The sequence below is a fragment of the Hydractinia symbiolongicarpus genome, chromosome 2 (genome assembly GCF_029227915.1).
Source record: "Hydractinia symbiolongicarpus strain clone_291-10 chromosome 2, HSymV2.1, whole genome shotgun sequence".
NCBI lineage: Eukaryota > Metazoa > Cnidaria > Hydrozoa > Anthoathecata > Hydractiniidae > Hydractinia > Hydractinia symbiolongicarpus.
Window position 1 is genome coordinate 24,125,333 of NC_079876.1, and position 11,617 is coordinate 24,136,949.

The window sequence follows — 11,617 nt, forward strand, 5'->3', positions numbered from 1 at the left end:
AAGTTATATATAAATCAAGCCCCCGTTTTCAAGCATAATTCGCATTGTTTATTTCCTAGAAATTTAAGAGACATCCCATGGCTTCATGAACACACGTTAAAAGCAATGCGTGCCTACCAAAAGAGATCACAGAGAAGTTAACCACGAGCGATGTTTAGGGGAAATTTTTTTCACTATACCATCCCGTCATAAGACACGAGAAAAGAGCGACTTGTGTCTCAAGACTTGAAAATGCAAACCTAACTGTTTCTCTGAACGAATTGGAACATTGGAAATGCTGTAAGAATTTTTGTGAATAACAAAGGTAAAATTCCTGTTTTGTAAGCGTTGTTTATAGACTTTATTATCTCAAAAATAACATAGCTAGCTAGCTATACATTTAAAAATCGAAGCTTCATGACATAGAGACTCAATTTTAATTTGAACGTTTTTATAAGGCATTGGTCTACAAAGCTTAATTCTGAAAACCCACACTCATAAAATTTTATCTTTGCTATGGAAATATGATTTCCATAAGTGTCACTAACACAATGTTGAACCTCTGTTAGGCCAAGAAAAGATACATGATAGTTTCTTGTTCAATGCTGCATGTTCAAAAGTTTTCTATTTTCTAAAATATTATTTTTACTATGATAAACCATCTGGCAACACTTTTCCTGTCTAGGTGTTGTTCTTTAGCGAAGCACCTAAAAAAGGGATGGCATAGCTTGCAGAACAGTCTGACATTTCAAAATGCACTTGACCTGGTTTTAGCTGTAACTATACATGGTCATATGAAGTAACTGGAATACTGATTTGATTAAAAAGCTAACCGGCACACTGTTAAACAAGTTTTGGTTGACAAAATCAGCATTTTGTGCCTGAATAACATTTAATTACTGAATTTTACTTTTTTCAATATCCTTGGTTTTGTAGGCTTTTTAGACTACACATAATAGATCCACACAAAAAGTACGACTGAAAAATATAGCCATCGTTGACTAAATGTTCTGGTAAAAGTAGAACTAACAATTGTTAAGATCAAATGTCTAAATTAACACTAAGTTTGTCAGCAGGAATTTTGCCTTAGCTTTGATGAAAAAAAACCCAAATTACATGGGTAACGTTTTTCCACTGTGAAAGTTTTTTATGACGGCAGTGTCTAGGATTTCAATCACTTTTTAATGTTTTGCAAAACATAAACATTGCAAGCAACAATGTCAGAATTGTGAAGCCCATGCACACTTTGCGATGCAAGATTGAACAAAAAGTACTACGTTATGAAGCCTGTGAAGGATATTTTAACTCGGTAAACAATAAAACAGACTGTATAAAATAAAGTGTAACCTTAGTATTGATTGGGGTTTGAAGTAAAAATTTAGAGTTCTCTATTGTAGTTTTAGGGTCATAATGTGACCCAAGCCTCATGCTACCATTCCAGAACAATCTGTGTGAAGGTTTATTGCATTAAAGTAGGTCTATGTGACTTATTGCTAAAACAATAATGTGAAAAACCTTCTTAATAAATATAAATAAATGATAAATACAAATAAATGATAAATGATAATATATTGTGGAATAAACATATATAACATATTTAGGTGTATTTTATTCAAAATTGTTGAATTAAATTATTCATGATTGACACGAATTTGACATGAAAATTTTAGACTTTACACACTGTTTATTTCATATTTCTCAAATTTGCCTTTTTACTACTTGGTTACAACATATGGTGTTGTTACATCCAGGTGACAGAAGTCTTTTTCACCACCTATTCGTTGCCATGTGAGGCACAACCTGAAACTTAAGTGATTGTGTCTGTAAAGGTGTGCATAATCATATCTGCCAAACTATTGGAGTCTGCTTTCTTGTTGTAAGTGTAGCCTGGCAATAGATATTCAGCAAGAAATTTGTTGAGATGAAACTTAAACTTCTCGACTGAAAAGTTTGTCATCTTTTGTATGGATTTCGACATGCAATTAAATAGTTTTTAGTCAGACATGCATGATGACATTATATCAATTTCCACACTTGTGTATTTCTTTTTTTTGTTTCAAGTTGGAGAACATCAAGTACTGGATGAGTTAAAAATGCGACATTGGTAAATGCAAGATTTGCATGGTAGAATATTCTTGTAAAAAAAGTAAGTAAAACCGTAGACATGGTTCTTAGTTAAAAGTTTTTCATTCTTATCGATTCTTAAGAACGTCCTAAGATTTTAGAATGTGCTCTTAAAAATGTTGCTTATTAAATATCACAGAGGAAATAATTCCAATTTTCCTTGAAGATACGTGTCTTCGTTAAATCTGTGGGGAACTGTTCAAAGTTGATTTTTTCAAAATGGGTTTTTGTTATGATACACCATCTAGCAACACTTTTCCTGTCCAAGGTGCTATTTGTTAGCGACGCACCTAAAGAAAAGCATAGCACAGCTTGATTTAGATTTAATTAAAAGTAAGAGTGCTTAGTCGAAGAATTGAAGCTGTGCTTGTAATATATAATTTTGCTAATTTGAACACTTATTTGAGTCGGCGCTTAAACGATACATTGCAGTTAAAAGATTTTGCAATAATTTTGTTTAGTTTAAATTCTCATCAATATTTTCTGTCATGTTTTAGGATGAACGAGGACTTGTTTACTCAACCGGGTGTCATCGCCGAAGTTAATGAGGAAGGCGGTTATGGATTCATCAAGCATGGGCGCACATTCGTGTTGTTCTCGATAAGTGATGTCGAGCAAGGTAATCCAGAGATTGGAAGCGAGGTGGAATATGTTCCCAATGAAGGGTTAGTAAATAAGCTTTTTTCAGTAGCTAAAATTTTTGCGACCAAAATAGAATTCGCGAGAATTTACTTTAGCGAATCGATCAAATTCAAATATTTTGTGTTAATTTTATCGCGTATACACATTTCCCGCAAGTAATATAAAACTTTTGTACGTAAACATATTGAGGTAAAATTTCAAAAGCTTAGGACCAACAAATTTTTTACGTTGGGTTTTCATTCCACATAATTGATTTTGCGAATTACTCAATAAAAATGGATCCAAAATTTTTGGAAATTTGGTTTTGGGAAATTCGCGAACATTTCTGACGTTAAATTAATTTTAAATATCTCTATAATTTTTTTATATTAAGTTTCATTCATGTCTAACATGCAAATATATGTTCATCACCATTTTACTTTTCCTGATGATGGAAGAAGGGTCTCCCAAAACGCTGCCTACTAAAATGTCATATGTATACTATAAATAATTAATTTTCAACAATAAATTATTTATCTTAGATCATTCGGTTTTTTTTAGAGGCGAGAGTGCAAAAAAGGTCATATTGCTTAAGGAATTGTTTGGGGATCCAAAGTGCGAGGAAAGTGATTCAGTACCGTTTGCGTCTGATAAAAGATGCCAAACAACTGCTTTTCTTACAAGAAGACCACAACATGAATCAGTTTCTAACATTTACTCTGAACCACAACGTTTTGCGCTTAGTGAAATTTATCGAAAGAATGCAGAATTCGACCATAAGGATATCTCTGGTCTTAAAGATCCTTTTAACATGAAACAGGAGACATATAATGTTCGAGAGAGGATAACAAATCTGTCATCTGTTCCGAGCAATGTAAAACGAACTCGAACATACCAAGAAATTCGACAAGAAGAAGAAGAAAAAGACCTCTCTGACCTTAAAGAACCATTTGACATGATACAGAAGACATATCCTGTTCGGAAGAGGATAACAAATCTCTCATCAGTTCCTAGCAATGTGGAACGAACTCCAACATACCAAGAGGTTCAACAACAACAACGACAGCGACAACAACAATATGAAACACAAGAAGAGGACTCTCCAGATTACCATACAAAAAAGGCACAACAAGAACAAAGACTAGTAAGACCACAGCAACAACAACGACAACACCAACAACAGCAACAAAAACAGCAGCAACATCAACAGCAACATCAACAACATGAAACTGAAAAGGACGCCCAGGAGCACCATCTCAAAAAACAACAACAACTAGATCAAAGCACCACCAAACGACTCAGTAATCACGGAAGGGTTGTTAATGTCTTGACAGAGAAAAAATTTGGGTTTATCAAACAGCATAGTGATGGCCCTGAATGTCCAGTACAGGATATTTTCTTCCATTTTGATAGAGTACAATCAAATTTTCTTCCGCTCAAAAAGGGTGATCAAGTCGAATTTAACTTGAGTAAGCAGAAGATCACAACTGCATCGAAGCACAAGAACATCTCTGCTGCAATGGTTATGGTCCTTGAGACTGAGAAAAGGTCATTAGATGAAATTAACGAGTACCTTAACATCGTTGAAGAAAAAATCGAAATAAAGGATGCCGCGGAAAAAGTTGATCAAGGTAGCATCAGTTTGCTATTGATGTCTACAAATGTTTGGAAGAAGGTGACAGACATCATTTGCGGATTTACAAACGACAATGATGTTCTTTTGAGATTCTTAAATATCCTTGTTTACCTTGAACAGTCCATTAAAACATTAGATGAAAGATATCGACAAGTCTTAAAAGCTGTTGGAACTGCAAAACTTTTGAACCCTCTTCGGGGTCGCATGAAAACGTTAATATGCGATACACGCAGAGATGCAGACATTAAATCCATTCAAAACTTCCTGCTGTTGCTTGCAAAGCTGGTGCCCGAGAAACTGCAAGCTGTTGTTGCTTTAATTAAACCAATGACAAATAGCACACCGGACGAACATACTGTTCTCTTTATGTATAAGCTGCTAAAGATATCTACTAAATCTTATGCTGAGAATGTATCTGATATGACTTGGGACGACTTGCCTTTAATATTAACGAATCAAGAAATGTTTTCAACAGACCTAGACGATCGTTTTGACTTGAAACCAGTGCAAACAACCGGGGCATACGCAGGTCCGGATGAATATATGGATACCTACTTTAGACTTCTAAGGGCAGATTGTTTTGATGCTTTGAAAATAGGCATTCAGAAATTGATAAAGGGTGATCTGGATATGAGAGACATGAATGTTTACATCAATGTCACACTGATAGGGATAAAGGTTTCCAATCAATGCGTTTATATGGCGTTGAAGGTAACATCGTGTAGACAAGTGAAAAATTGGGACACCTGTTCTAACTTGATGTATGGTAATTTGCTGTGCATTTCAATTGGTGGCAGTTTCAGACAGCCTATTTGGGTGACAGTTGTAGACAGAGGGTTGCTTAAAAATAACAACGTTGTTTTAGTTCAACCCTGCTTGGAAATCAATGAAGAAGGCGATGCTGATGTGCTTTTAAATTTAATGTCAGCCTCTAGTCCAATCGTGATGGTCGAATCTCCTACCTACTACAGAGCCTACCAACCTGTTTTAAAGTCATTGCAGTCCATGCCGTCAGGTGAAATCAGTTTTCAGCAGGAATTGGTTTATTTGGACAAGGATTTAAATACTGATTTATTCGATTTAACAGCCACATTTGATAGTACTATTGTTTACAACAAAGATGTCGGTAAGATACAGATAGGTTCGTTCTTGAAAACTCCATATCATCCCGAGCATAGTATATTTGATGAAAGCCAGGAAAAAGCCGTTAAAACTGCTTTGAAGAGTAGAATAGGGATTATTCAGGGACCGCCTGGGTGTGGAAAGTCATTTATCGGTGTCAAAATGCTCAATTTGTTGTTATCACTATCTTCTTTATCCTCGCCGAAGGTTCTGGTCCTGACATACAAAAATCATGCTTTAGACGAATTTTTAAAGCAAGCAGTTACTCATTATCCAAAAGAAGTTGTCCGTATTGGTGGGCGAAGCCGAGATCCTGACCTTGACAAGATATCACTGCAAAATATACGAAGAGCGGTCAGAAAAGGTCCAGAGTTATTTAATTTAATTAAAGCACTCAATAAAGAGGTAGATGTTTTAAGAGAACATATTGAAAACCGGTTTGACAAGTTTAACGAGCTAAAAAATGTTCCATTCGAGGCAGTATTGGAGTACTTGACGCTAGAACAGAGAAATAATTTGATAATTCGCAATGATTGGAGTAGATCCGATGTCAAGTCGTTTGGAATTACTAAAGTGGACGAGAATGGTTTTCAAGAAGTCACAAGTAAAAGGAAAAATCGAATAACCAAAGAAGAAGTAGAATTAATAATGAACATTGCTTCTGAAGAAAATCCACAGTATTTAATTTTATTGAAAGCTGCTTTTAAAGCTTGGCTACCTAATGATAACTTTTTTGCAGCAATAGAATCGCAACTATCTGACCGAGGTAGCGTTGCTGTGAATGTACAAAAGTTGAAGGATTTATCAAAGGGAAAAGAGAAAGGGAAAGGTTCAGAGGTGAAACATGGATTGGATCAAGTTCTTGATGTGGATGAGATTCAAAAAGAAAGATTGGCAGCTGTATCAACAACTGAAAATGTGTTGAAAGGAGATTACAAAAAAGAAATGAAGTTGGTGAATTATGAAGACAAAAAGAGTGAAGATGGGTACGTGAAATCCTTTTCTAATGCTGCGTTGAAGAATTTATCTCAAAATAATTATGGATTGTTTTTGAACATCGAAGATTTATGGGACTTGAATGAAAATGACAGGGTAAACTTAGTGCAATATTTCATATCGCAGGAAAAGAACAATGTTGCTACTCAATTTGAGCAAGCAATGCAAGCCTTTGAAAATAAATGCAAAGAGAAAAATGAAATTGAGAACCAACACACATCACTTGTTTTAAGAAATAAGAAGGTGATTGGTATGACTATTACAGGCGCAGCAATTCATCAACAGTTGCTAAAGGAAATTCAACCAGAGATTGTAATTGTGGAAGAAGCAGCTGAAGTTCTCGAGCCGCAACTTGTAGCTTCAATTGGTACATGGACGAAATACATGCTCCTTATTGGAGATCACCAGCAGCTCCGACCGCCAGTGGAAAGCTATCATTTACGCAAGAATTATAACTTCGACATTTCAATGATGGAGAGGTTAATCAAGAATGGGATGCCTTTTGAAGTCCTGGAAATGCAAAATAGGCAGCGACCAGAGTTTGCGGAATTGCTGAAAGATATATATCCGGATTTAAAAACTAACTTGAAAAGAGTTTCAAAAAACGAGCCAGCGAATTGTTTGTTGAAGTCGCATTTTTTCTGGCATCACACTTCGGCAGAGATAGCTGATAGGAGCTATACGAATGTAGAAGATGCAAACAGAGCCGTGAAACTTGCTTTATTTTTGACCCAGCAAGGATGTGATCCTGAAAGAATCACCATATTGGCTGCGTATCAAGGGCAAACGTTTCTGATCAGAAAAACGTTGAAAGAAATGGAAGCTAAATACAAAGAGGTTTTACCAGCTTCAATGAAAAGCGTGACTAAGGAAACCAAGGAGAAAGATGGCGAGGAGACGGCAAAAAGTTCCATTAAAGTCCACACGGTGGACATGTATCAAGGCGATGAGAATGATTTTGTTATCGTTTCTTTGGTGAGATCTAACAGTGAAAATAAAGTTGGGTTTTTGAAACAGTTAAATCGTCGCTGCGTGTTGCAATCGCGTGCGAAATGTGGTGTTTATTTTATTGGTAACGCCGATATGTTTCTGAATCATGCCGAATGGCAACCGATGATGCAAAAATTAAAAGCAAGTCAGGGGATTGGTGATAAATTGGAGGTGGTTTGTCCGCAACCTCAACATAAACAAAGGAAGTATTTCGTGAACAATGCCGATGATATAGGTCTGGAAAGTTTTTGCAAACAGGATTGTGTTCACGAAATGAGTTGTGGTATTCATCGTTGCGAAAAGCGATGCCAACCTCCACACTCACATAAACCTTGTGGTAAAATAATCGCCTTTGAACATCTTATGTGTGGACATAAGGATACTAGGCTTTGTGAGGAAGATCAATACGCTAAGTTGTGTAAAAGCGAAATGCCGTTCACTTTCCCAAAATGTGGGCATCGAGGAAAGAAAAAATGTTGCGATGACATATCTGCGATAATCTGCGATTATGAAGAATCCGTGAAGTTACCTTGTGGACATACAAAGAAAAAGAAGTGCTTTAAAGATGTAAACAATGTTAAGTGCAATGAAAAGTGCAACCGAGTAATGCCCTGCAAACATCCATGCAACCATCAATGTTATGAACATGACGCGATAAAATTTTGCGAGATATGCAAGAAAATTAAAGAGGCTGAAGCGGCAGCCCAAAGAAAGGCAGAAGAGTTAATTCGCCGTCGAAATATGGAAAATGTGAGAAAGGAAATGGAGAAAATAAGTAGTCTAGAACAAGTTCAGTTTGAAATAAAAGAAATCCTTCCACAAGGAGAAACAGCATCAGAGTATCTTGATATTGAGGACCACGTAAAGAAATATGTCCAAGTCGACCATCGTTGGTATCCAACCGTGACTAAGATTGAGAAAGTGATTAATTTAAATTTGAAACTTAAATGGTTAGACGCTAAATCAAAGATGTTTGACATTGAAATGAAAAGTAAGTTGAAGTTTCATGGTACCAGCGTGGAAGGGGTGAATGGCATTACAGAGAATGGCTTTCTGTTACCAACGCCAAAAGATGGTCAACGACCGCCAATGTATGGCTATGGTGTCTATTTTGCAAGTGATTCACAGGAGATGTATACAAAAGGATCAAACATGCTGTTGCTTTGTGACGTTTTACTTGGTAAGCAGTTTACAGTAAAAGCAGCATGCCCCAAGATGGATAACGCCTTCTTGAATGAGAAAAAATGCGACTCCCTCTTCGCTCAAAGAGATACTGCTGGTGGAGGTGGTGTAAAGTTTGACGAGTTTGTTGTTTTTAATCCTGATCAAGCTTACCCGAAGTACATTATTCACTATCAAAAGACTGGATTTCAAGCAGCCAACCCATTCAAATATTATCAATTCCAAGGAACATTCCAACTTGCCAAAAAGGATATTGCCATACAGCGCGGAGTAAATTTAGGCAGTGCTTTGGAAGTTCACCTAAGAATTGCAGAATCTCAATTCTATCGCCTGCTCAATAACATGGGTGTGTGCGGTGCTGGTCATAAGATATCTAAAGTCGAATACTATATGAACGATCAGTTAAAGAAAAACTTCGATGGTAAACACGAGGAGTTTAAAACAATGTATGGCAATCAAAACCAAGAAGCTGAAATAATATTCGGCTTTCATGGCACAAAGCAGAGGGAAATTGTGGAAGATATTATGAACAATAATTTCATCCCCAGTCGAAGAGGCAAGTTTGGCGCTGGTGTTTATTTTTCAGAGATGCCAGCTTACACATTTGGATATGGAGGTCAGAAGTTTTTGATACTGGCACAGATTCTGCCAGGTAAAATTAGACCATGTCCGTTTCCTGGTATGCAAACTAGCGGTGGTTTATCCCCTGGTTTTGACTCTCATGGTGGATTGCCGTTAAATGACGGAAGTGGAAGATACAATGAAATTGTAATTTTCGATAAGCGTCAAATTTTGCCGACATATGTGATTCATTTAAATTAAGAAGCTGCACACGTAAGTTGGTTGATTTAAAAACCTTTTTTAACTTAATTATTTCCTTTATTGTGCGTAATTATTACCTTATTTGCTCGTAATTATTTCTTTTTGTGCGTGATTATATTCTTTGTTGTGTGTAATTATTTCCTTTGTTGTGTGTATTTATTACCTTTTTTGTTCGTAATTATTTCCTTTGTTTTTCGTAATTATTTTCTTTGTTGTGCGTAATTATTTCTTTGCTGTGCATAATTATTTTCCTTGTTGCTTGTAATTATTTTCTTTGTTGCGTGTAATTATTTTCTTTGTTGTATGTAATTATTTTCTTTGTTACGTGTAATTATTTTCTTTGTTGCGGGTAATTATTTTCTTTGTTGCGTGTAATCATTTCCTTTGTTGTGTGCAATTATTACCTTTTTGTTTATAATTTTTTTCCTTGTTGTGTGTAATTATTTTCTTTGTTGTGTGTAATTATTTTTTTTGTTACGTGTAACTATTTTCTTTGTTGCGTGTAATTATTTTCTTTGTTGCGTGTAATTATTTTCTTTGTTGCGTGTAATTATTTTCTTTGTTGTGTGTAATTATTTTCTTTGTTGTGTGTAATTATTTTCTTTGTTGTGTGTAATTATTACCTTTTTTGTTTATAATTTTTTTTCTTTGTTGTGTGTAATTATTTTCTTTGTTGTGTGTAATTATTTTCTTTGTTGCGTGTAATTTTTTTCTTTGTTGTGTGTAATTATTTTCTTTGTTGTGTGTAATTATTTCCTTTGTTGTGCGTAATCATTTCCTTTGTTGTACGTAATTATTTTCTTTTTTGTTGTGCATAATTATTACCTTCGCTGTGTGTTATTATTTCCTTTGACAACTTTTCGGCGGTATCAATTTAAGGTTGAAGTTTGTACTGTATACCCAAACGTGAAATCAACATTCTTTTACTGTACCATCTCGTTGGAGGACTCAGTCATAAAATATTTTTTCGCAGTAAATTTCCTCAGTGCAATTTGCTTCAAACTTTTACAATCCGCAAGAGTTTTTCGTTTTATGCTACTTATTATGGCAAAACTAAATGCCAGTTGACAACAAAAACTACATTTGTTTATTTTGTTTTACTTAATTTCTATCATCTCTGCCTCTCTGTCTAACTGTGCAAGTGATTCTTACTTTCTACACTCTACATCTGAAGACATTTGTTTAATAAAAATTGTATTTTTTAGATTAAAATTTGCAGGGCGTATCGTATGGCAAACACATCGATAAATCTTGTTGGTAGCTAGATAAACTCGCTGTGCATGGTCGAAATGAAACTCGACACAAAGAAAGTAGTATGCGAAAAGATAAATCGTTCAATACACGCGCAGTGGAACTTTTTTATAAATGCGCAAAATTAATACACATAAAATGACAGTCAAACAAACTTTAGCATATTTTTTATGACCTAAATTTTGTGTTTACTTCTTGTGCAAAAACTGTTGCACCTTAGTGGTATACTTAGAGGTTAAAACTATGTATGTATATGTATTTCGTTTCTTTTAAGTAACGAATTTGATTTTGCACGCTTTTTAATTTTTGCCAGCTTTTTCCTGCAGTATTTAACCTTTTCAAAACGACTTTCGTAGCTCAAATAGGAGCTTTAAATGCACTAGGATCCCCTTTCGCACAACCCTCCTTGATATCAATACCAATAGGATCTAAAGAGGCTATCCTGGGTAAAAAATTTCTATAATTAATAATAGAAACAGCTATTTTACACATAAGAAAAAATATCCTACAGCAATTCTGGGTTGTTCCTATTTTCACATCTTTAGCGACATCCACCATATTGAATCTTTTGTTTAGGGTCAAGAATAAATGCTTTCAATTTAGTAAACAGACAAAAACAACTTTAAAATTGGCTATTTTAACATTGTGGAAGATTTGGTTTGCTTAGGTGAAGTGGTTGCCAAGATATTGAGAGCATGTTGTTTTAACCCACCCCTGAATATAAAGGTGTAGCTACAAAAGGCCCTGCATAATATAGCTTTAATATATTAGACATCAATCCATCATGACTATTTGTTTTCAATGATACGGTATATGTCGTCTCCCTACCATAAAATAAAATCCTGCAAAATCTTCGAAATTAATGTAAAGTCATAAATCTAACTCCCCTACCTA

At 35.2% G+C, this 11,617-nt stretch overlaps 1 protein-coding gene across 2 annotated transcripts; it reads left to right on the forward strand.

Annotated features, from left to right (window-relative positions):
- The first annotated feature begins 124 nt into the window (after positions 1–124).
- On the forward strand, positions 125–11,508 carry LOC130630284 (NFX1-type zinc finger-containing protein 1-like). 2 transcript variants are annotated; one of them, XM_057443715.1, is made up of 5 exons: positions 125–304; positions 2,041–2,125; positions 2,601–2,768; positions 3,286–9,484; positions 10,678–11,508. In XM_057443715.1, exons 3-4 carry the CDS (start codon positions 2,602–2,604, stop codon positions 9,470–9,472), a joined length of 6,354 nt encoding a protein of 2,117 aa, XP_057299698.1. In that variant the 5' UTR covers positions 125–304; positions 2,041–2,125; position 2,601; the 3' UTR covers positions 9,473–9,484; positions 10,678–11,508. The 2 variants fall into 2 exon arrangements, with proteins under 2 accessions (XP_057299698.1, XP_057299699.1); XM_057443716.1 differs by having other exon boundaries at positions 131–279.
- Positions 11,509–11,617: the final 109 nt, after the last annotated feature.